Source organism: Cordyceps fumosorosea (genome assembly GCF_001636725.1).
Source record: "Cordyceps fumosorosea ARSEF 2679 chromosome Unknown scaffold_16, whole genome shotgun sequence".
Taxonomy (NCBI): Eukaryota; Fungi; Ascomycota; class Sordariomycetes; order Hypocreales; family Cordycipitaceae; genus Cordyceps; species Cordyceps fumosorosea.
The window spans coordinates 690,437-715,650 of NW_017387316.1; the positions used below are offsets into that span (position 1 = coordinate 690,437).

At 54.6% G+C, this 25,214-nt stretch overlaps 6 protein-coding genes across 6 annotated transcripts; 3 read left to right on the forward strand and 3 right to left on the reverse strand.

Annotated features, from left to right (window-relative positions):
- Positions 1-4,442: 4,442 nt before the first annotated feature.
- Positions 4,443-7,440, forward strand: ISF_06423 (hypothetical protein; the record flags this gene model as incomplete). Its single annotated transcript, XM_018850027.1, has 2 exons — positions 4,443-5,300; positions 5,359-7,440. 2 exons carry the CDS (start codon positions 4,443-4,445, stop codon positions 7,438-7,440), a joined length of 2,940 nt encoding a protein of 979 aa, XP_018703004.1.
- A 647-nt stretch (positions 7,441-8,087) lies between these two features.
- On the reverse strand, positions 8,088-11,592 carry ISF_06424 (nitrite reductase; the record flags this gene model as incomplete). The annotated part of the gene is made up of 4 exons (XM_018850028.1): positions 8,088-9,195; positions 9,251-11,262; positions 11,319-11,469; positions 11,522-11,592. The coding sequence occupies 4 exons, from the start codon at positions 11,590-11,592 to the stop codon at positions 8,088-8,090; spliced, it is 3,342 nt and encodes a 1,113-aa protein (XP_018703005.1).
- Positions 11,593-12,594: 1,002 nt separating this feature from the next.
- Positions 12,595-13,264, forward strand: ISF_06425 (ESCRT-II complex, vps25 subunit; the record flags this gene model as incomplete). Its single annotated transcript, XM_018850029.1, has 2 exons — positions 12,595-13,081; positions 13,152-13,264. 2 exons carry the CDS (start codon positions 12,595-12,597, stop codon positions 13,262-13,264), a joined length of 600 nt encoding a protein of 199 aa, XP_018703006.1.
- Positions 13,265-13,468: 204 nt separating this feature from the next.
- ISF_06426 (DNA repair protein Rtt107) lies at positions 13,469-16,227 on the reverse strand (the record flags this gene model as incomplete). The annotated part of the gene is made up of 4 exons (XM_018850030.1): positions 13,469-14,095; positions 14,153-15,578; positions 15,637-16,070; positions 16,150-16,227. 4 exons carry the CDS (start codon positions 16,225-16,227, stop codon positions 13,469-13,471), a joined length of 2,565 nt encoding a protein of 854 aa, XP_018703007.1.
- A 938-nt stretch (positions 16,228-17,165) lies between these two features.
- On the reverse strand, positions 17,166-18,873 carry ISF_06427 (hexokinase-1; the record flags this gene model as incomplete). Its single annotated transcript, XM_018850031.1, has 3 exons — positions 17,166-17,616; positions 17,669-18,241; positions 18,296-18,873. 3 exons carry the CDS (start codon positions 18,871-18,873, stop codon positions 17,166-17,168), a joined length of 1,602 nt encoding a protein of 533 aa, XP_018703008.1.
- A 4,723-nt stretch (positions 18,874-23,596) lies between these two features.
- Positions 23,597-24,816, forward strand: ISF_06428 (glucosamine-6-phosphate deaminase; the record flags this gene model as incomplete). Its single annotated transcript, XM_018850032.1, has 3 exons — positions 23,597-23,776; positions 23,853-24,431; positions 24,487-24,816. The coding sequence occupies 3 exons, from the start codon at positions 23,597-23,599 to the stop codon at positions 24,814-24,816; spliced, it is 1,089 nt and encodes a 362-aa protein (XP_018703009.1).
- Between the last annotated feature and the right edge of the window lie 398 nt (positions 24,817-25,214).

Consider the following 25,214-nt stretch of genomic DNA (forward strand, 5'->3'; position numbering starts at 1 on the left):
GTTCCATATCCGCTTCCCCTTCGTCGCACGACAGTCGCTCACCTACGCCGCGTCATAGCGATACTGAAACCGCGATGTCGATGTAGCTTAGTAAATAAAAAAGAAGTAAAATCTCCGAATGATGCTCTCATATCCCTCTTTGTGCCCTTCACCAGAAGTTTGTACTGCCCTGTCTCTCTCGAGAGGGGGCTATATTGAGTGAAGGCCCCAACTGATTCGGACAAGGCTGCCTTTGCTACTTAAGACTCTACACATAAACCATTCACTCTTCAAGGTATCAGGGGGCTTTTGCGCAAATAGTTGTTGTTCGGTTAAAACAATGCGATGTACAAATGTCAAATGTCTACCATTCCGCGCCTGAGAATTCATTACAGCCCACGACACCGAGGAGCAGCGGTTGATAACGAGGCCGAAGCAGGGTACTATCAATTCAAACTTGTGGGCATATAATCTTGAGATTGGATCTTCATCTAAGACGGTTATTGTATCTTGGAACTTGTCGTTAGATACGGTGTTACCCGTTGCTATGATGAACCGTTCAAGTGAGTGGAGGCCAAGCAAACTAGTGCTAGATAGCTTCCGCTATTTTCTGGATGATGGTTAACAATTTGGCGTAGCACATTGACCCTTCTGGACGCTGGTCAAATAGAAACCCCTGAAACCCAAGTAGATTTGTTGTCTTGCTCCATGACGAGTGATGCTGCGGAACAAAGACGGAGCCGGGTAGGGCCCGCGGACGTCGGCCGGTCGACGACGACGCCGAGCTACCACATGTGCGTTCTGATCAACTGCTATTGTGGTCTTTGAGTCCCACGGCCTCCGGCCTAGAACACTTGATTGATATGCGGTTCTTGGGCGCGGGAGACCGCTCTCATTTTTGAACAACGCATGCCAATCGAGAGGACCAAGGGCCCCAGCTTTTTGTGTAAAACAAAAGCATCCACTCTTTTGAAACGAGACATGTAAATAATAAGGGTCGCGCTCAATGGGTGGTATAATGGTAGGTTTAATATAAGATGCGGTATTAAGAATGGAAGTGATGTACATGAGGGGATGGTGGTTCGTTCGCAACTACTGCTCGTCGCACTACACAGTACAATTATGCAAATTTCAGCTGGTGGCGGCGCCCGATCTCGATTCAAGGGCTTACTGCGTATAAAATTTGCAAGGATTGAGTGATGACTAGGTCGGAGCGATCGACTCCAACTGTTGCAACGGACTTTTGGCATGAGACTGGAATAGTTGGAGGCTCTGACTGACAATAAGTCGCAGCCATCTCTTTTGCTTTCATTTACGGAGACTAATAGAGAGGAAAAAGTCCAAGAAGGGCTGGGGGAATGTAAACATTTACAGAGGAAACATGAGCGCGGTGGTGGGATCGCCGAATGTTGTTTGACATCGCGAAAACGAAAAACGAAGGATCGACGAGCGGGGAGAACAGGCAGGAATGGAGGAAACAATAGGGCATAAATGAATGCATCCGGCATAAAAAGGTGGCAAAAACTCGGAAGGATGACAAGATGACAGGTAAGAATGTTGGATCCGGACCCGGCCGGAACGTTAATGCAGGCTGATATAGACAAGGCAAACGAGGCGAGCAAGGCACAGGACAAGGCGACGCAGAAGCACGGCTGCAGAGCTGGATGAGTGAGACAGATCCACAGAGACGCGGGCATGAATATGGGTAAAAAGGAAGACAAGTAATAATCAGGCAGGAGGGAGGAGAGGAGGGAAGGTTGATGCGAAGCTGGGTCCGAGCCTGAGTGAGTGTGCGGATGGTGATGAGGAACTTGGGGATGGAAGTTGATAGTTGAGATAGAGTTTTGTATGGGTTCTACTTGTAGCGACAATGGTTCCTGCCTTATTACCAGCAGTGATGATTTGCAGTGGAGATGAGGCACGGATTAGGTTAGTATGGTGGGAGAAGGTCAGTGAGAAGGGACCTGGCCGTTCAAACAGTAACTATGGAATGCCTAGGTACTCATCGGTTGCATGTGCAATGGGCGAACTATCCTATCGGGAACCGCCTACGAATACCACGTCTGATATTATGCGACGGTTAGAAGCTTGGGTCAGTGATAGGCAGCTCCTATCTATGCACGTACATACATTAACTAACTAACCCGTAGTGCAGTACTGGTACGCACTCCAGAGCCTGAGCTGTGTCAAGTGGCGGCGCAGGTTTTAGCCACGTTTTTGTTGGCGTCAGAGTTAAGACGAGAGAAAGTCTTCAGACCTGGTGACTTGTGCTTGTACACAGCCCTGTCCCATCTCTCGGTGTGACAGTGACGTTTGAGAAAGTGCCGGATATTTTGACTCCCGATACCTGCCGTCCGTACTTTTATTTCTTTATTTATTTATTTATAATTTTAGGTTGGCAGTTGGCAGCTGGCAGTTTGACAAGCAAGCCTCAATTGTTGGGGGCCACATTCCTGGTATCACCTACGAATAGACAACGGATACGGATGGGCAGGCACCTTGGTATTGTCCGTCCCTGGTTAAAATGAATGACACTGGGCAGGTAAATTGAGAGGGGCGCCACGGCGCTGTGCGAGTAATGGGCGCCTCATGGCAGCGGCATGAGCAACGTGGAGAACCGAGTTCCATCTCTAGGTAGGTAGTTACTTGTACCCAGCTGCTGGGCATATATCCAGCTATCCAGTAAGCTACAGACAGGTAAGGGTAGCTCCTCTTCAGGTACGGTTGGTTAATGCGTGTCAGATGTGTGTGTACCGACATACATACACATATCCATCCACACTTGGGTAACTGCCAAAGTTATGCTGAGCTAAGTCTGTTTCATCAGCAGAGCACAAAGCACAGCAGAAAAAACAAGGCTAGCCAAGTGACCCCTCAAGTTCTCGCGATGAAAAAGAAAACCTAGTTGAAAAGCCCGCCTCGCGTGATGGTTGTCGAATATCGTACGATTCCGGCGTCCGCCGCGACCGGGTACGGGTACGGGGGGGTACGACCCTCTTTTTCTTGGTGTCTTTCCGTCGTCTATTTTCTTTTCTTTTTTCTTCTGTTTCTTTTTTTTTTTTTTTTTACCAGCCACAGCCGGACCATCAACCCGCTGCCGACTAGCCCGCTGTGCCAGATTACTAGTAGGGAGCTATTGACTTGAATGAATAGTTACAACCAAGTCGCCAATGCTGGTACTAAACTGGGCTCTCAGCTCTCAATAGCAAGGAATTCTTGAGAAAAAAAAGAATACGAGCCTTGAGCCTCGAGCCTCGAGGAATTCGGTAGAGACTACCGAGTACCTGTTGTGCACTGTTGTCTTGACTGCCGTGTCTGTGTTGCAGCAGCACTTCGTATGGCCTTGCAACGGCCTTGCTCCACAATGTCAACGGCTGTCGGCTTGTAGCATTTCAGCGATTCTTCGGCCCAGGCGGGCGAATTTGTTGGTACAGGCTGCCAGGCACTAATTCAATACTTGCTCTTGCCCTACTAACACTGGCAACTTGCCCGCCTTTCCCATTGGACTTTCATACAGCCACACTTTCGGGATTCCTAGTTCCGATCTGATCCTGCAGACTCCGATTGCATTTTTTTCCCTCTTCATTTTTGATTATTTTTATCCATATTTGAATCTGAGCCTGCTGTGCCCGCTCTCTGCCGCGGCCGAGAAAATAGCCAAGCCACACATACCCAGCAGCACATCGCCCCTCCACAAGCCAGCCAAGCTCCAGCTATTTACTAGGTACTAACTCCCCAGTAACCCAGTCAGTGGCAGCTGTTTACCTTGGTTTTCACTTACCTGCGCCAAGGCAGCAAGCCTCCTACCCATACCTACCCATAACTCTTATCCATCCATACCTACCGTCCCGCCCGGAAACAGCACCAGAGCCCCTCCCACTTACAATTCACTCGCAACCGCATATCGCCTTCATCAGGGGAGCGAAGGGGCAAAAAAAAAAAAAAACCTTCTTCGTGCATATCACCCCGATACCAGCTACCTTGTCCCTCTTCATCTATTCCGTCACCAAATCACCCCATTAGCGCCAAAGTCGTCCGACACACGTCCTCTTCGCCGCATCCCGCCGACGACGCCATCCCCCAACTGCCGACATCCTCTGCAAAACCCAGTCAATCAATCAATCGTCTGCTATTGCTTGCTGCCGCTCAGCTGCGCCCATTCCGCACGCCTCGCAACCCTTCGCCCGGGAGAAAGCGGCCGGCCCTATCCTGATCGACGACCACGCCCGTTCCGCTTCTCGCCCGCTCTTGCCCGTGCCGTCACCCTCTCGCCTGGGCTCGCATCGTCTTGACCGCACGCCTGTCCGGCCGGAGTCCTGCTATAACCAATCCCTGCCCGTCTGGGGGCACAATCGAGTGACTTTTGCTCGTGCCAGCTGCCCAACTCCGCCGCACCGCCAACTCACGGCTATCAACCCAAAAGGGTCTTGTTTGCTTTCACACACATACGGCCACACGTAACCATGTCCACAGACGAAAACGCCAGCCAGCTGGCTCTCGACGATGGTCCTCTGTCCTTCAACGACGTCTTCACCACCACCGCCGCCACCCCCGAACAACCCCTCATCGCCTCCGACATCACCAAGTCCCTCTTCGACTCCAACGGCGTCTGGGACTTTCAAGGCACCTCCAGTCTGGAATCCTATAACCTGACCACCCCCAGCAACTCCGCTTCTCAGCCCGACTTCATGCCCCAGCCCTGGTCCTTCCAAGCCTTCGAAAACCAACCACAGACATCATCTGCTTCGTCACAGTCGGCCCTCTCGGCTGGCGTTAACCCCATCAACCTCTTCTCTAACAGCTCAGATCCCAACGGCTTCACTCCCGCCGCGGCTAGCGAAGACGGCAGGGCTTCCAACGCCAGCTCCCGCCAACCCGTCGCCCAGCCGCCTCGCTTTTCCACCTCTCTGGCCCCGGCCGTCGAGGAGAAGCTTCGAAATATCGCCATGCCGGGCGGTCTACCCCGCCAAATCCTTCACATGTCCAGCCCGGATTCCTCCAAGAGCGAAACCAAGGCTGGCATCATCTCCTCCCCCGAAGATGCCTCCGAAGCGAGACAACACGAGTCGAGGAAGCGTAAGGTATCTTCAGAGCCGGAAGAAGACGATGATGCCGAAGACGAGGACAAGCCTGTCAAGAAGACCGCACACAACATGATTGAGAAGCGCTACAGAACAAACATCAACGACAAGATTGCCGCCCTAAGAGACAGCGTCCCCAGTCTACGCATCATGTCCAAGAGCGCCCGCGGCGAAGATACCACCCAGGATCGTGAAGAACTTCACGGCCTCACCCCCGCACACAAATTAAACAAGGCTACCGTATGACATGTTGCAAGACCTCCGTCTATGACTCCAAGCTAATTCCATGCTCTTTCAGGTCCTAAGCAAAGCTACCGAATATATCCGCCATCTCGAAAAGCGAAACACTAGGCTGTTGGAAGAGAACAACGCCATGCAGGCTAGGATAGCTGCCTTTGAGAAGCTCTTCATGGCTGGTGCCATGAATGGCTCCATCAGCTCTCATCACCCACCCCCACAGATGCCCTTCCCGCAGGAAGGCCAGTCAAACTTCCTGCAGAGTCCAATTCCCCAACAAGAAAACGGCGAGACGCCTGCTGGCATGATCCAGGTCCCTGACGACATGAGGCGCATTCTTGCTGCCCAAATGGCTGCTGGACAGCCTTACCCAGTACCGCAGCAGCAAGCCTTCCAGGGAGCCAACCCCGCCATTGTTCGCCAACAGCAGATTCAGCAACAGCAGGTCCAGCAGCAGCAAGGTGCTTGGTCCAATGCCAGCCCCTATTTTGGCAAGCTCATGGTTGGTTCCCTCGCCGGCCTCATGATTATCGAAGCTTTCCGCGAGGACGAAGTCAGCAACGAAACCCCAGAAGGTCGCGGCCTAGCTGCCATTCCCGTGCAGCTGCTCCGCACTGCTGCCAAGGGCCTCGATTTCAATTACCACGGATACCACGTTCACACCTCTATTCAATCCCTCCTATTCCTCGGCGTCTTCCTCTGGATCTTTGTGCCTTCGCTCTTCCAATCTTCCGACAGCAACCCCAAGAAGCGCGGCGCTGGTCAACTGCGTGCCGCTCCCTCCATGGCAGCCCCGATACACGTTCGACGACAGGCATGGGCCACGGCCATTCAGACCGTCTGGGTGCCTCGCCACAACTTCTTCCTCGAGGTTGCTGCGCTGCTACTTAAGATGGCCAAGCTCAGTTTACGCAACGCCATTGGCTGGAATGGCTACCAAATGCTAACCGGCACAACTCAAGAAGAGGAAACGGCCCGCATTAAGGCCTGGTCCATTGCACTCGACTCACAACTTGCTGGAGGCGATTCTGAGGTCTGCACCCGCCGCCTACTGTTGACTCTCATGGCTTCAGACACGCTTCCCGATACGCCGGTACGACTCATGCTCAAGGCTCTGCACATTCGCGTGTTGCTCTGGAACCTCGGCCAGACGAGGTTTGTGCCTGCCAACATGATTGCCGCCAAAATCGCTCGGTCTAGATGGAATAGCGCTCGTCAGCTCAACCAGCTTCTCCTCCAGCTTCGAACGGACCCTACGAAACCACACGAGGATGAGCTTCCTGAGCACCTCGTCGCTCTAGTGGAACGTGACTGTGATGAGGTCCTCACTGACGCCGTTGTGCACCGCGCATACAACCTCGCCTTTCACAAGGATACCACCGATGGAGCAGTCCCTAAAATTGATGGCATGGACTCTGTTGTATACGATATTTACGTTGGTACCCCCCTGGATGCGGCTGCCGCTTGGTGTTCTACCTGCCTCCTGCACGATGTTCTCACCGAAGCCCTCGACACAAAAAAGGTCAACAAAGAGGACCTCGATACGGCTCTCAACGTCGCCCCGCCAGGCTCCATCGCCAAGCTACGCGCCTCTCTGGCCTGCGCCACTCTCGTCGACGAGTCTCGTGGGGCCAGCATTGCCTCGTCTCTGACTCTGCTAGGGACTGAGCGCCAGGAGACCCCAAAACACGAAGCCAAGGTCGTCATTGGCTCGAGCATCCACGCATCAAACCCCGACTTGCTACTGACCCTGCGAAGTGCCGTGGCCCTCGGCCAGCTCTCGCGCGGGCAGGACGCTGCAGTGTCGCCATGCAAGAGCCTCCGTGTCATTGAGGCTTCACTCCGTCCCGTCATGGCTTCGACCATGACACTTCTCGGCTTCACGGCCGTCATGACGCTACTCGAACGAGTCATGGCTCAGCGCCGCGGCGAAGATGACGCTGTGGATGCCTCACTGGAGAAGCTCGCGGCCACCCTCCGCGTGTGGATTGGTGGCCCCTGCGGCTCCAATGCTGGCATCGACGCCGACACCCGCGCCAAGGTTGTTGAGCGTTGCCTCACCATCACCAAGAGCCTCGTCGGCATGGATGTCGACACGGGCTACGGAACACTTACCGATGTCAGCGATGATGACTCCGGCTAGCCAACACAAAATGACCCCCCCCCCCTCCCCGCTCTGACATATGATCTTCTTCTTCTTCTCTACACTCCTTCCTGCTTACATTTTTCCCTATTTTCCTTACTCGACACAAATGAACCAGGGGTTTCGCGTCTTATCGGCATTTTTTATCTGGGGTCTGGGCTTTGACTCACCGTGACATATTTTCTTGCTTTTTGTATAACAACGACATGGTGGGATAAAACAAGGACAAAGAGAGACGGGAGACGGAAAAATGGATGGACGAATTTCTTTGCTTTTTTTCCTTTTTGGTCTGTTGAGAAGATGTTTCAAAAAACTGTTGCGGGCTCCATGTTCCATGCTCTTGGATGACGGCGTTTTTTTTTTCATGCATTTCATTTCCTCATTTTGCTGGATATTGTTTTTTGTAACTAGGTTATTCAATGCCATGTACAGATAGCATTGGTAGATTCCCCCCTATCTTTCTTGTCTTTTTCCAAACTTGATTTCGCGACTTCTGCGCACAGTGGTTACTGAAAATGAAGATCCAGCACGCCCCGCATGTATGAATATAGGTAGTTGCTTGAAATCATTCAAAACTCTATGCTTGACATTTCTATTCCCGCTACTTGATCTACAAATTGCAAAACTCCTTGGCATACAAAATCGTTCTACCAGTCTGGCGCCGCGCCGCACCCGCCTCCTCCGCCAGCCGTGATCAACGGTGTCGGCGCCGCCATGGGCGCAACGGCAGAGCCCGGCCTTCTGCCCCTGCGCCCGACGAGCTTGTACTTGCGGTCGAGCGCTGCCAGGGGCTCCTCGCCGCTCTCTCCCTTCTTCACCCTCCACGTACTCGTGCCCAGCCGGGCGTCGAGCTCCTCCACAGGCGGCAGCAGCAGGTGTACCTGGCCGTCGGCACGCTCCTCGACGGCGAACGTGGCAATCGACAGGGAGGAGTCGTTGCGGCACGAGCCTGAGGACAGGTCAAAGTTCCGCTTGTGGTGCGGACACGAGACCCAGGGTGCCGGGGCAGCTCCGCTTTCGTCGGCGACGGAGACGGTGCCGGTCGAGGACGATTGTCCGATGAGGCCGTCGGAGAGGATAAAAGCGCGCTTATGCGGACACATTTGCTGCGTGGCGTAGTAACGCCCACGGACGCGCCACACGGCAAGCTGTGTGTCGCCACGCTTGATGGTGGCGGAGATGCCGTTGGGAAGCTCGTCGGCGCCGTCAAAGTGCGAGGCGGAAATGACAGGCTCCCAGGCGGTGCTGGACCAGGTGGCGTCACCATTTTCCTTTCCAGACTGCGTGCCCAATGCCTTAAAGTCCTCGGCGGCGGGCTCGGTCGTCCAGTGTACCGGGTGGCTCTGGCTGCGATCCGACTGCTGCTCCATGCTAGGGAGCGCCGCCTCAGGGGCATTGTCGAACTGCGTGAAGCGGGCGGCAATGGCCGGGTCGGCGATGGCATCGGCCCACTCGTCAAAGTAGCTGTCGACGAGCTCCTTCATCTGTGCCTCGAGGCTCGCGCAGATGCCCAGCTTGTCACGCACTATGACGTCTTGGAGGTAGTTGATGCCACCAGGCAAGGCCTCAAGCCATGGCGCCGTCCGTTGCAGCTTGTCGGCGGTACGGATATACAACATGAGATATCGGTCGAGGAGGGCGACGACGTCGGCTGGCGGCACGTCCTTGGCCAGCAGTATGGCGTGCTTAGGGTTTGCGCCGCCGTTGCCGCCGACGAAGACGTTGAAACCCTTCTCTGTGGCAATCAGACCAAAGCTGTTGCCGGTTAGCGACATTCTTCCTGGCAAAAAGGGTGCGGTTTCGAACATACTCTTTGCTTTGGGCCTCTGCGCATTCACGCACGCAGCCGCTGACACCTCCCTTGATCTTGTGCGGAGCACGGATGCTCTTGTACCGCTCCTCCAGACGCACGGCCAGTCCGACCGAGTCGCCGATGCCGAAGCGGCACCACGTCGAGCCGACGCAACTCTTGACGGTTCGCAGCGACTTGGCGTACGCGTGCCCCGACTCGAGCCCTGCGGCGCCGAGCGCGGCCCAGATGGCGGGGAGGTCCTGCTTGCGCGCGCCAAAGAGGTCGATGCGCTGGCCGCCGGTGATCTTCGTGTAAAGACCATACGCCTCAGCAACACGGCCGATGGCGAGCAGCTTTGCGGGCGTGATCTCGCCGCCAGGTATGCGTGGGACGACCGAGTAGGTGCCATCGCGCTGGATGTTGCCAAGGTACCGGTCATTTGTGTCCTGCAAGCCGCGGTTGGACGCGCTGAGGACGTGCTTGTTCCAGAGCGAAGCAAAGATGCTCGCTACGGCAGGTTTGCACAGCTCGCATCCCACGCTGTGGGAGGTGGTAGCAGTGCTGCCTTTGTTGCCGGCGTCGGCGAATACTTGGGAAAATGTCTTGTGCTTCTTGACCATGATGATGTTGAAGAGGTCGGTGCGGGAGTAGTTGAAATGCTCGCAGAGATAGTTGGTCACTTCCTTGCCCATCGAGGTCAGGGTCTTGTTAAAGATGCGCGTCACGAGCGGCATGCACCCTCCACATCCAGTACCAGCTTTTGTGCAGGCCTTGACGGAAGCAATGTCTTTGCACTCGCCGCTCTTTACTTGTTGGACAACGTCGCCTTTGGTGACGTTGTGGCAGGAGCAGATTTGCGTGTCGTCGTCCAAGTCATCCCCATTCTCGTCGTCGCCCTTTTTGTTGCCAATGATGAACTCGGCGGGTGAGACATCGAGCTCTTTCATGTTCTTGACCAGCGGCACGACCTTGATGTAGTCGCTCGTGTCACCAATCATCATGCCACCGAGCAAGTACTTGCCATCGGCTGTAAAAATGTACTTCTTGTACACGTTTTGGAAGGGGTCCTTATACGTGAGCATCTTGGCCTGCTTGTCCGCCGCCGTAAGGGCAGCCCCGTCGCCTTTTGCAGCCTTGATGTCGCGGATGTATTTCGGAGGTAGATACTTTGGCCCGTCGCGGTCGGCAAAGAAATCTCCAAAGCTTGCCACGTCAACGCCGAGAAGCTTGAGCTTGGTACTCACGTCGGGACGCTTGAAGACGCGCGGCGCGTGCAGGGCTGCCTGTGTCAGGTTGAAGGCCAGTACGTCGGCCATTTCCACGCCGGGTGCGATGAGGCCGTACGTGGTTTTGCGCCAACTCGCGCACTCGCCAACAGCGTAGACGCCTGGTGCACTGGTGCACAGGCTGTCGTCGACGGCGATGCCTCCAAATTCGGCACAATCGATGCCAGCGTTGCGCGCGAGTTCGTCCCGCGGGCTGATACCAATCGCAAAGCACACGGTGCTACAGGAGAGCTCCTCGCCGTCCTCAAACACTACGCCCTGGACGTTGTTCGAGGCGTCGACCTGGATGCGCTGTACGCGTTTGCTTAGCATCACATCTAGGCCGAGCTGGCGAATCTGCTCCACGACCATGTCGCCGGCGTCGGCGTCCAGCTGGCGGCTCAGCACCCACTTGTTCCGTTCGACGAGACGGACCTTGCGGTACACTTCCAGATCCATCATGGCATTGGCGGCTTCGAGGCCGAGCAGGCCGCCGCCCACAACTACGCCGTCCGTCTCGCCCTTGTCCTTAGCAAAGGCGATCAGCCGAACCAGGTCGTCAATGGTGCGGTAGACGAAGACACCGTTGGCATCATGGCCAGGTGTGCGCCGCGGAAGTACGGCATTGGAGCCAGTGGCAAGGACCAAGATATCATAGGGCACGCTGTGGCCAGTTTCGCAGTGGACCGTCTTGGAATCTGTGTCGATGTCGACGACTTTGGTGCTGATGTGGCATGCAAGGCCTTTCTTTGCGGTAGTTTCATACTGTGCAACTTATGTTAGTAATTGTATTAGGTAGATAAGTGTAGCGGTCGGCGTACCCATTCTTGTGGGTTGAGGTAGAGGTTAGGGATCTCGCGGTGGTTGAAGAAGCTGGTGAGTCCGACGCGGTTGTATGCTAGGTACGGCTCCTCGCCGAGGACGGTGATGTCGTACTCTCTCTCCTTTGTATCGTATTTCAGAATTTTTTCTCTGCATGACAATTAGAAATGCGGCCACGATCAACCTGCATGAGACGACTTACATGAAGGAAATGCCCACCATGCCCAGGCCGACAACAACTAGCCTCTTTCGAGGAGGATCTCGTTCTGTCATGATGTGCAGTATAGCATCAAGTATGTTGAAGAATGCAAACTTGTGCAGGGCGGCATGTAGGGACCAGACATCTTATGATATGCCGGGCTGTTTCCCACAATGCGGTGCATACTGTATCTGCCAATCACCATCGGGCTATAACCAAAAAAAGGAGCCAGCATCGTCCCGCGGAGAAGCACGGTCGCAGCATTATCGCATCCAAGGATCGGTTATGGCTAGGTATAGTGAGACCTGATAAGGTCCGGCCACGCACCGAACGCCTGACACTGCGGCGCGATTCGCCGAGGTGTGTGTGCGTGTATATGTCGCATGATAAGACGAGTTTTCCATCTCCTGCCGAACCCCAGGAAACCCCGGAGAAGCAAAGTTCGGAAGGCTAAATGGGGGGAGGGGGGTCGTGACACTGCAGCTTATCTGTGGACTGCGCAATTATCCTTTCCGATGGCTTGTTGTTTATCTGAGTGGGCGAGGGAGAGAGGGCGATCGCTTGTTGGGGCCAAACGGGCGGTCGCGGCTGGTGCGTATCAGCAACACCCGATTGGCTGGGCTGATATCTGCTAATAACGTCCCTGCACATGGCACATGCATGCGCTGCGCGTAGGGAGTGTCGGGTAGGTTCTCGCGTAGCTCGAGTATTCGTGCTTTCTGATGAGTATGAATTTTCTGTATTTCAGACATTTCATCTTTTCGCGTAAAATGCTCGCCGCATGTTTTAATAAATGCTGCAGGTAGGTGCTGCAGCCTGGAGGTCGGGTGATGGGCCAGTAAACACCCCACCACCAAAATCCCCCGCCAAGACAAGACCACTTTGACACAGCCTGAGCTCATTCTTCCATTCTTCCATCCATCTTCAACCTTCAACGCTGCACACCTGCATCTCACCACCTACGCCACATCCTCGTACCTTTACACCCGTAGTCGGTCCTCTCTCCGAGAAAACTCCTCCTTCACCCGAAAGGCAGCATCTCCGCCAGCCCTTCCCTTCTCGACCCTCTGCGCACAATGTCGCAAACGCAGCCGCTGCAGCCAGCCGTCACCGCGACCGCCGCCCAAGACTTCAAGTTCCCGCAAGAGTACTTCTTCCCGGCCTTCTTCACGCGGCAGACCAACCTCGCCACCCGCCACGCCCAGCTCCGCACCTGGACCGCCCTCGTGCTCGCCTACGCCCGCCACCACCGCCTCTTCCGCCTGCGCCTCTCCGAGGCCGCCGAGTCGGACCTCTTCCGCAACCGCCGCCTCGAGCGCCGCCTGCAGGCCGCCGACATTCGCGAGCTCGTCGACGCCATGGTCAAGGACGGCCAGGCTGAGTACCTGACGGCGGGGGCGGGGGCGGCCCATCCGGACGGTGGGCAGGACGTCGCCCTGCTGTACTGGCGAAAGCCCGAGGAGTGGGCGGCCCTCGTCGAGGCCTACGTCGAGGACACGGGCCAAAGGGGCAGCGTCCTGACCGTGTATGAGATCTCTGAAGGTGATGCGACGCGCAATACGGGTATGTCGTCTTCCATGCTCGCACCCACAGGGAACGAAATTTGTGGCCGTGTTGCTAATGACTCGTATAGAGCTCCATGGCATCGACAGCGAAGTGTTACGCAAAGCGCTCAACGTCCTGGTCAAGCGCGGCAAGGCGCAAATATTCGGTCAAGAAGACTCGCTTGGTGTCAAATTCTTCTGATTTGATACTTGAAAAAAAGTTACATCATCATTTGCAACATGGTATACTTGATACAAAGCAAGTCAAGACTCAAAAAGGCAAAAGAAAAAGAACACATCCCAAAACCTCCTTACTCCGGAGACCTCTATATAAGCAGCCCAATGCTGTCACCAAGCAAAACCAAAGATACAAAAGGGTTTCATGAGACTGGAAGCGCTGCGCCCCTTACTCTCTCTGCCAGAATTTCTCTACGGCAAACTTCGGATCGTACCGTACTTGCTGCGCCATGGCCACATCGAGTAGCCAGTCCGGCGCGACAATGCGCGGCTCCATGTGGCCCTTGATCGCCATCTCACGGAAGCGAGGCCACATGCTCTTCTCCTCGGCACTCGCGCCGCTCAGGAGGTACACCGGGTCCGGCGGCGCGCCCCCGTCCTGCTCCGCTGTCGTCGGCTTGATTGTGGTGCCGCTGCGCGCCCGGTAAATCTTGAAGATGGCCCCGTTCGCCTCGGCGATGACCTGGTAGTTCTTGGGCCCATTCTTGATGCCTTCGGTGCAGTACACTGCTACACCCTGCAGTAGTCGGCCGCGGTTCGCCTTGGCCCGCCCGACTGACTTGTCTAGCGTGAAGTTGTACCGGCTCTCCGCCTCCTTGTCCTTGAGCGCGTATTTGTTGATAGGTGGTAGCTTGCCCGTCTCGAGCGCCACGTCGATGAAAGTTGACGAGATGACCTCGGGACCGCGCGCCAGCGCGCACAAAAACTTGACCGTCCGCACGATATGCGGCGCGGCCAGGTACTCGCACGGCTGTCCTTCCTGGACGATTTGTATACCCAGATCGCGCAATTTTCGCTGGAAATAGGGTTAGCACTTCTAGACACGACACACCCATCCTATAGCACAACCTACCCTATCAGCGTCCTCCTTATTCTTATCGTCTACCCATCTCGTAAACCCAGTGAGAATTATGCGCATCTCAACGTCTGGCAACGATGGCCGCGCTTTCTTGCTTGGTCGCTTTGCCACCTCGTCCTCCTTTATCGTGTCCTTGCTCTTGTCTTTTGCCTTCTTTTCCCGTGCTTCCTCCTCGGCGACTCTTTGCTTCTCGACAAGATCTGTAGCCCGCTTGCCGCCGAATGGGGTCGTCGCCTTTGCTGAGCGCTTCTTCTCCTTCTCGTACAGGGCAATATCGGGGGCAATGCTTTGAAGCTTGTCTCGGGCCTTGGCCTTGGCACTGCGGCCACCAGTAGACGCCACCGAAGGCGTATCATTTTCCTTTCCAGACCGGACGTGGCGCGGCCGGACCGGCGTTTCGACCGGCATAGGGGCCGCCTTCTGCGGCGACGAATTCTCAGCGTCCTCCATGAGCACATCTTCATCCACATCTCGCGCTGTCTGTGCAACGACCACTCCATCGGCAGGCCCACCGCGGTAGGCATTGTCCTCGGCCGCCTCCAGGATCTTGCGCTTGCGCTTAGCAATGCGCGTCATCTCGGCCTCGCCGCCTGGGTAGTATAGCTCCCGCAGCCTGCTCTCGTCTAGAAATGTTTGACCGATAATCTCGCCTAGATTCGTGCGGTGTGGGAAGTGGTTGTACTTGGGTATGTTGATGGGTTTCATCTGGCACTTGGCGTAGCTCTCCTCAATCCATAGGTGGTTGACGACGGCCACGCCCCATTCTGGCGCCGCCTTGACCTTTGGGCTTGAGTCGCGCGCCGTGATAAGGTGCGTGTTGTCCGCCTTCATCGTCTTGGTGAACTCGGCGCCGCAGGCCTTGACAAGGTTCTCCAGGTAAATGCGCGTCTCGCCGCCGTAGTTGGAGACGGTGATCCGGAGATCGCGGAAGCCCTCGATGCCGTCTCGTGGTACGGGATAGTGCAGCAGACGTCGCATGGACGAGGTCCACGAGTTTTGCACAATCAGGTAGTAAAGCCACGATAAGTTGCCGACGTCTTTGCAGGACTGTGCGGCGCGGACATACTGCTCGCCGTCGCGGTACTGTCCAATATACATGTCGCACGCGTCCACTGTATCGACCATCCTCCCGCCACCGTGGACGATAATGCTACCAATTGTTTTGGCAAGTCGTGGTGTGATGCTGAGGTCCGAGCCGAGCAGCACCTTTCGTTGCTGGAAGACAGTGCACGGCGGTCGCGCCACGTCGTCATCAGGGGGCAACGGCAGCCACTGTGGGTTGGGAGACGTGGCGCCATCCAGATTGTCGTTAACGGGGATATCGAGCGCGTCCTCTGGAGCCTTTTTCAGAATCTCCACGTCGGGTAGCAGGTACGGAGTCTCGTCGATTCGCTTGCCGAGCTTGAAGCAGTCGTCAAACCTGTAAATGTCAGCAAAACTGCTCCTCTCACATGATGCTTGAGTTTGTCAGTGCTCACCAGTGCGGCAGGACGACCTTGCCCTTCCATCCCTTGGAGAGAGGTACCTGAACCTTGGGATGGTCCATAGAGAGGGCGCATACATGCGTTGTGATCCGGGTCGCATCCTTGCTCTCCTGACCTCCAAGGGCCATGACTGCGCCAAGAATGCTCTCCTTGTCCGTCGCGGGTAGGTCCGCACATGTCACTACTACCTCGGCGAAGATGAGGCGCGGGTCTGGTGAGAAAGGCCGCGCCTGCGCGACGCGCCGCTTGGCGACTGAAGCCGTGATCCAGTGCGTTGTCACGACGGGTATCATGAAGGCCTGTGTCTCGGTGTACTGCTGGAAGTCGATTGTATTAGATACGACATGCGTAGCCTTGTCTATTGCGATGGTGCCGTTGCGGCGCGGCTCGAGAACCTCTGCGCCATTGTCCTCGAGAATGGCTGTAAGCTGTCGAGGCCTCTAGTTAGTCGCATCTCGAGGGAATGAAATAGACAATAAAAAGGTCTTGGATTCCGCTTTTGCGTACCTCGCTTATGGATTTTGGTGTCAGTGAGCTGCTTGGCACGAACGCGATCGCGCATTCGCTAAACAGCCCCTCGCCCATGTTGTGGTCTTGTCGGGCAAGTTGTATAAAAGTTGTATAATTCGATTTGAAATCCGACCGTTTGCGTTTATATAATGAACATAAAGACTAATATAAAGATTGAGCCGAGTAAAGAGACATTGCCTGTAATGGTACCCCCAAATGCCGTTGACAGGATAAATTACATGTTGATGCCTATTGGGTGACGCGCCTCACGTGGCGGCTACGCGAACTACCCAGGAGGTCACCTGACGCGGCGCGTAAAGTAATTCACTTTAGTGGGGGCGTTACGGATAAGAAAGGCCCCCCATGGTAAGTTTACCCTATAGCGTCGAAGTGCTCAGGACGTGAGGCTGACCCTATATACATACACAGGACACGACCCGGCCTCGTTGTCATTCAGGCCATCCACCTGGAGAAGAATGGCGCCCGCAAGATCAAGGAGGGCAAGCCACTTGCCCGCGTCTAAGGTTCGTAGCTAGTACAAGTTGTAAATGGCAAAAAGGATAGGAAAAAGTGACAAACTTTACATGACTCCAAAACATACCAACAAAGTAAGACACTTCGGAAAAGCACATGAAATATAGAAATGACATAACAAGCGGGATAGTCTTTTACTTGAACTCTGTGTTTTCCGTAGAATGGCGTCTTTGTTGGTCATACTGGTGTACTGTTACGATACGGTCATTGAGCGACGGGAAAATGACGTGGAAAAAACATGTATTCCTGGCCCCTTGAAGTATAAACAATTCCAAAGATACGCCTGGGGAAAACAATTTTAAACAATGCTAGCCTGCGCCTCTATGTATGCTGACGTCTCGGGTCGCATACCCTAAAATGCTGCATGTAAAAACAAAAGCTCCAAAAACAACATAAAACCAACAGCGAAAAACAGAAAAATGAAGGGAGGTATTATGTGCAAAGAATCATGCAGACGGAGAGGTCTTGTAAATACAGGTTTATGCCTCTGGGTTGATGCATGCTAAAGCCACGGCCGCTCCAATCAGCGAGCTCTCCTTGGCGATGACGAGCTCGATGCTTCGCGTCTTGGCGTGGCCCTTGCTCTGGAGCAGCTCGGTGATGTATCGCTGGCAGCTCTCGAGGTAGCCGGGGAAGTTTTCAATGACGCTCCCGTTGAACGAGACGGTGGTCTTCTCGAGCTCAATGTCGTCCTCGACCCGCTTGCGCAGGAGCGAGTCTTGGGGGAGCGTCTTGACAAAGTCTTTCTCGCCCTCGAGACGAACCTCCCACAAGGTGTAGAGGCAGGTGGCAACGAGAGCGCTGGAACGGACGGACACGAAGGTAGCAAGCGCCTTGATGGCGGCCATGTCAGATGTGGTAGGGGTATGGGTGGAGGGGTGGCGCTCGGAAAAGAGGTTGATGGCCTCGGTGAGTTCTGATGTCGTATCACTGTATCAAGATTAGTTCTCCGAATTCCGTCAAGAATTATGGGGTTTAATACCTTGCAATCATAGAGATGGTGTCGGTCCCCAGAGTGTAATTCGTGGTAAGTGACTCTGGGAGAACGCCGCCGAGAAGCCCTGCCGAGGCAACTGCCTCGACAATGGCAATACGGACAATCTCACCAAGATACATGCCGCTGACCAGGTATTCGAGAGGTTGGAAGTCGGGCCGGGGGTGATCCTTGAGAAGAATCTTATCCCATCGAGTCAAGGGAAGAATGTCGGTGCCAAACATGCCTAGCTCGGTGTTGACAATGACGTGGCTGGCCTCTTCGAACCAGCCGGCTGGGCGAACACCAAACTTGGCACGACCAAGGGTAGAAACAGGCATGTAGGCAGCAATGTTGACGCCAGTTCCAAGAATCAGTCCGAATCGAGTTGAAGGGTGAGAGTAGGCGCGGGAGAGTAGGCATGCGCTTGAGTCGTTGAGGATGGCCTGCAGCTCGACGTTGAGCCCCTCGTTCTCGCTCGCCTTTTTGATAATGTCGCCCAAATCTTGTCCCAATAGACCAACGTCAGCAAGAAATCCCTTGCCCATTCTGCCAAATTTGCCGCCGCCGAGCGAGGTTTGTCTGTAGAAAGTTAGCATTTGCTGCCAGGAGCTTGTTGTTTTGGAGGGAACTCACTCGATGGGGAAACTCCAAGCAAGGGCCACAGGAATGGGTTTATCCATAGCGTTTTCCTGCTTAAGGCTAGATGACAAAGTTTCCTTTATTCTAGCGGCCATCCAGTTGAAGAAGGCCATGCCCTCAAGGTTCTTGATGTCTCTGGTGATTTTGAAGTTTTGCATGCTGACAATATCGCCATCACTGCCAACAGTGGAGGAGCTACGGCCTGATAGTTTTACCAGGGCAACTCGAAGTGTCGATCCACCAACATCGAGGGCCAGATATTGGCCATGCTCTTGGCCGGTAGGAAGCTGATGGCTGTAAGACGGTAGCATGGATTCTCCGTCAGATTGGAAGCCGTCGAAGAACTGTTTCCGCAGGTCACTGGAAAGCTTGACAAGGCCATCGCCACTGATCGGGCCAATGAGACAAGCTTCAGCATCTTTGAGGAAGTCCTGGAGGCTCTTTTGCGGCGCAGTTTGACCGTTGGAGGCAGAGGGATGCATCCAGTAGGCGATGATGGCCTGGATCAGAGACTTGCCCCGAAGCAAGCTCTTGACGAGCGCGGCAAAGAAAGCCTTCCTGAAGTTGGTCATTGCAGAAACGAGCGGCTGCATAACATGTAGTGTATTGAAAGGAGGGTCAACTTTCAAGACGAGCAGGCGGGTCCCTGAGGAAGTGAGAGGGTATATATAAAGTTGCGATCAAGCTAGCGCATAGATGGATAGACGGAACGATGCTGGATGCGTGTAGACGGCCCGAGACATGTGGTGGTAACGTCAAGGTTGAGCTAGTCCGGCACAGCGTGAAGCGTGCGTGGTGCGTTGCAGCAAGCAGCAAGCACGCAAGGTGAGTAAGATGCAGATGAGAGGGGGGTTCCGGATGATGCCGAGGATGCTAGTTGCTGACAGGGCGACTGTGAACCAAGTATATTTTACCAGTTGAGATGGCAATCAAGAAAGAATATGGGCCGAGAACCAGTGGGTGTGTTGTTGCGTTGCTAAAAGTAGGTGGTAGTAGTAACAAGAGAAGAGGAAGTGGTTGCCGGCGGCATGGGGATTTTTAGCAACCAAAGAAACGGGCCGCCGTTTTCGAGGTTGCAAGGGACTTGACCTACGACGGACAGGTAGGACTTGGCTGACGAAGGAGTCAAAAGCCAGACTAGCGAGGAAATAAAGGTTGCTTGGTGTGTGCGTGCCTGGTGCCAGCGAGAAAGGAGGAAGAAAGGCCCTTGGTCTGGCAGCTACTAAGGTAGCGGGCGTATGGGACTGAGTGACGGAACCCAAGTGACAGATACTAGGTCAGGGTCGGCAAACCAACGTCGCAGAGACGATTGCAATGCGGAGCCCCAAGTCGTACTGGCGTGGCGCGGCCGATGGATGGGGGAGAAGAAGGCTGCCTTGTACTCTGCGAGCCCGTCTGGTGGTCGTGGGGAAGAAGGAGGGAGTGTCACTGGCGGGTGGCACGAGTTGTTTTTTTTCCTGGAGAAGACAAGGCGAGACGAGGCGAGACGACGGAGAAGCGGCAAAAAGTGGTGGCGTTTCCTCCAAGACTTGGTATGTATCCCTAATAACTGCGGATGGATAGCATGCGCTGGTGTTTGTAGTCACAGGCCAACGAGGTCTGGGGGCGTGTTCGTTTGCAGGGGGTGAGGGTACAAGGCGTGCAACGGACAGAGGGAACGAACAATCGAGAAGATCGTTCTTATGCTTGTTGTTGGTGTGCGTGTATGCTAAATGAACGGCGCAGCGCTAGCTGGTTGGTTGGTTGGCGGGAGGCTCGTATTTGGCAGGATCATGAGCGTGGTGGTGGTGATGCGTAGTGGCCGCAAGCGATGGTGGTTGTGGTGGTTGTGGCTTGTTGGTGTGTGGGCAACGGCGACGGCTGGCACAGCCCAGCAGCAACCACTGACCAATTTCCCGACTGCTTGCGTCTCATTGCCGGATCAGAAGATGCAAGTTTTAATTTGCAGCAGTGGACCGAAGCGAAAGGGGTGGTTCCTTTCAGACGCCGAGCTTGTTGATGACTCCGCAATGAGAATGGCTTCGTGGTGGGAAGGAAAAACAGGTACATGGAGGTGGTGGGAAAAGCTGGGGATTGTTGTAACGTTGCGATGGGGTGAAGACTTTTGCCAGCGCGCACTGCAGAGGAGAACCGGGGTATCCGTACCTGACGTGCCTGTAGGCTTGCTGCTGTGCTGTCAAGACTTCGTTAGCGTTAGCGCGATTCCAACCAGGGATGTAGCGCTAGGAGTAGGCGAGGCGGAGTCGCAGCATTGAATTGATTGGGGGGTTATTTTAGGTGTTTCTTATACCCAGACGTCTTGAGGCGCAAAAACCACCATTTCCATCCTCGCCAGTCAGGAATTCGTCACTGGGACAAACGGCCTCACCAGCCACAACACAGCTTGCGCCGCTTACTCCCAGCTTCTCTCTTGCATATCTGCAGATCCGCATTGCCCACAAACATCGACATATTATCATCATCATCCTCCTCTCCCCGTCATCCACTCACTACACCCACTCGCCCACCTACCCACTCACCCAACGCCCATCCCGATGCTACTTTGCCATGATACAACCCAAAATCTCCCACGCGGCCACCCACGCCTCCCTCACCCCCATCTCCATCTTCCCCCAGCCCAGCCCAACCAAGCGGGAGCCGGAGCACCAGCCACCCAGCCGGGAGGCTTCCATTCGGTCTTATTTTGGGGCTTTTTACGGAGCACCCACTGCCAAGCATGGAAAAAACGTTGGATTCTCGGTCGAATATCATACCCCCAAGAAGCCCAAAACAGCCATACTGATATGTTAGTCTCGCTCTTTGTCGTTGCCACCTGGCCGCCATCATCTGATATTAACCTGGGAGCCTCAAACCCAAATACTACGTGGGGGCCAAGAAGACTCCTTCCCCAGCTGTTCTCCCCATGCACCAAAAAACTCACCCACCGGTTTGTGGCTGTCCACGTCCCTTGACTGGATGGCAAAACTACCTGGCTTCTTTTTTCAGCGAAGCCCCCTTGTCGTTATAGTAGAATGCTGCTATTAGCCGTCCCCCTTTGAGCGGCCGCCACCAGAACCGCTGTCCAACTTGTGTCATCTTGGACCAGATGGCGCCTGTCATCGCTCCTTGGCGCCGCTAGGTTACCTACTGTGCCTGCACCAGTTCATGCAACCAACACACACCTCGTCTCACTGGTGGTTGGCTTGATATCTGACATTTGGTGTTGACAATTGCAATATACTTTTTTTTCTTCGATTTGTTTCGTTGTAAATATGGCCAGTTTCCAATGCAACAACTGCCAAAAGAAGCATTATGATTAACTAATAACTAAGTTGTAGTTCCACCCCTTGTGCTCTACATCTACTGCGTGCCGTCGTCACTGCCACATGAGGCTGCGACTGCCTCGCTTCTATTTTGAGTACATATGCCGGACCCTTTCTATCGTATATTAATTGCTTGTCCAATCGTCCTCGCCCATATATAGTTTTTTTTTTTTTTTCGCTTATTTAAACCATACGGGCGCCCAGATTTAACATGTTGCTTTTGACACGGCACAGCTGCAGGCGACGCGACATGTTTTGTCCCGACTCTTTCAATTGCATATCCGCAACTCTTTGTCCTCATAGGCATGGTTACCACGACTTGTTCCTTTGTCTCGGCGCAATCTCAGTGTCCTGCATCTATGTAGGTAGGATCTCCGCTCATCGCTGACCTGGATATGTCACCGAGATGCAACACCCTTCACCTTAGGGCCCGTCGACGGAACAAGTACGAAAAACCACTCATCCATAGCAATTGAATGTGACGATACGGAGTAGCATCTCGGTCAAGGTGGCTGCTTTCGTTGTAGGCTGGCCGAGGTGGTTGTATCGGGATCGGCCCCAAGGCTGGTGCAACCACCGGGTTGGCGGAGCTCACCGTGCCTGGCTGGACATAGAATTTGGTTTCGGTTCACTTGACCTTGGCTTAGCCTTTGCGGAAGAGGCTGCAGTATACGTTTGTTCATTTTCTTTGGATTTGTATGCCAGTTTTATGAGATAACTGCGAGCAGGCTTAACTGGTGAGTGACTAGGTAGGGCGCGGCCCGTCTATGGCGTCAACGAGGAGCACTACCTCGGAGCAGATACGGTTCCTTGGGTTGGTTGACAAGCATCCTTGTTGGACAACAACTGTCTTCTTGATCGCATGATGTGAAATACGTACATCCGAACCACTTGGTGCCGTCGGGTGCACAACCACAGGGGCCTCTGCATTGCGCGTTGCCTATTGTCCAATGAGGGAGCCAATGCGCCGGTCGACCTGCCTAGTAATTAACCGTCCTTCTCTCCCAGCTTCAAGGTTGCAAGGGACTGGGCAACGTTCTGACGTGGGGAAGACGGAAAGCAGTTGGCAGTGTCCGGAAAAGTGCGGGAGGGAATTTGTCTGAGAAAGCGTACGGGTGACGTTCCATCGTGGGGAGGGAGCCACACTCCCATGTCTGGCGAGGGACACACTCATCAGCTAAAGCATCTAGGCAGAATCCACCTCGATCCATCCCTCCCACTGGGGGCTCTGGTTGGTGGCCCCAGTCCGGAGCACCGGTGGCATGTCGGTGGGGATTCTTGGGTTTTGCCCGCCGCGCAGTCCGGCAGTGAGACCGGGCGTGTTTTGCTTGCTGGTGAGGTTCAAGGTTGAAGGTGGACGGAACGGCTGACGGGTACAAGTGGTGCAAACGGGGCCAGTTTAGTACCTCCAGCCAGCGCACCAGCCAGCCCGCAGCAGCAACAAGGCTCAACCCACCAACTGTAACCTACGGCGCCACTTGTTAGCAGTTGCTCACCACCGTTTGCAAACCAGAGCTTGTGTTATTGGCCTGTTGCTGTCGCCCTGTCATCATCGATCTATCAGCATTACAGAAGCCCTCTAACCGAGTCGAGAAGTTTTGGAGCGGCCATTCTCCCAAGTTTGTCTACTCCGCACCAAACCTTCCCGCTGCTACCTTGACCAGACCACCAGACCACCACCAGACCACCACCAGACCACCAAGGCCACCAAGGCCACCAGACCCTCCTTCCTTCTGCTCCCCTTCCTTCTCCAACTCCCAGGCTTTTTTTTTTTTCACTCTCTTTTTGCTTACCCCATCTTCTTCTCTTCAGTCCATCGAGATTTTTGAATATCGCCATATCTAGCATCTCTATTCTCTTTCCGCCTTGTTCCTCCTTGGTGCCTCTGCGCTTGTCTCTCTACACCTTGTCCTAGCCCAGTGACAGCTTCCTTCCCCACCACCAAGTACTACAAGCTACTACACACAGCTCTCCCACCCACGACGTCATCATCATGAGATTGATTATCCGCGACGATGCTGCTGCCACCAGCAACTATGTGGCTAACTACATTGTCGATCGCATCAATGCCTACAAGCCCACTGCCCAGAACCCCTTCGTTCTCGGTCTGCCTACCGGCTCCAGTCCTCTCGGCGTTTACAAGGCCCTGGTCGAAAAGTATAAGGCTGGTGAGGTGAGTTGACGAACCAAGCTTTTTCTTTTCACTGCGGCCAAAGCTTCCGGAGGTCTAACCACCTTTCCCCTCCCAGATATCCTTTGAAAATGTAGTCACCTTCAACATGGACGAGTATGTCGGCATCCCGCGCGACCACTCCGAGTCCTACCACTCTTTCATGTGGAAGAACTTCTTCTCCCACGTCAATGTCCACCCCAACAACGTTCACATCCTCAATGGCAACGCCCCTAGCCTCGAGGCCGAGTGTGTCGCCTACGAGGACGCCATCAAGCGTGTTGGCGGCATTGACCTCTTCCTCGCTGGCATCGGTGAGGACGGCCACATCGCCTTCAACGAGCCTGGCTCCAGCCTTGCCAGTCGCACCCGCGTCAAGACGCTCGCTTACGACACCATCCTCGCCAACTCGCGCTTTTTCGACAACGACATCAACAAGGTGCCCCGCATGGCGCTCACTGTCGGCGTCCAGACCGTCCTCGAGGCCCGAGAGGTCGTCGTCATCATCCTCGGCCAGCGCAAGTCGCTCGCCCTCCAGCGCTGCATCGAGCAGGGTGTGAACCATATGTGGACGCTCTCCAGCCTCCAGCTGCACCCCCACCCCATGATTGTCGCTGACGAGGATGCCACCCTCGAGCTTCAGGTCAAGACCGTCAAGGTATGCCAACTCTTCCCCAGTCGCAAACCATGATCCCATACACGGAGGCTAACAGATCCCCCAACAGTACTTCAAGAGCATCGAAAAGGTCGCCCAGGAGGCTGGCTTCCAGCAAATCCTCCCCTCCAAGGTCCGCACCGGCAACGGCCCCGTTCCCGAGACACGCATCGACACCGTCTCCTCCCCGACCATCCTCGCACCCCAGCCCACTACCTCGCAGCTCCTCCGTGCCACTCCCGCCACCGAATATCCCGTCCGCTCCGTCTCTCCGGAGTTGATCCCGGACCGCATGGCCTCTCGCATCCCGGAGCCCGCGCTCAACCAAAGATTGACACCCAACCCCGACCAACAGGCCGCCAAGCAGGCCAACGCAGTCAATGCCTAAACTCCTTTGCGGTCTCTGCAGCTTCTCACCCAGTCTTGCGACATGATTGGAAAGATTTCATGATGTTTGTTGTTTTCTTCTTGCTTCTTAGACTGAACAAGAAACAAGGCCCATGTCCTTGTGGTGTTTTTTTCTTCTTGGGTTATGCTGCGTTTTACCACTCTAGAAATCTGTATTTTTTACATTCTTAACAAAATATACTTATGATACCACGTTTCGAAATGTCTCGCTAAAGCAATTAGCCTTTCCGAGGTGCGGGACGATCGATATAAAGTAGCACGCCCCCTCAGTCTATACCGGAACTTGGACAGTTATTGGCCGCGCCCCTTTGAAAACCGCCACTCTTCCACACGCCCCTGAAGGGTAATGCGTATGCAGCTGAACTTTGTTCCTACATA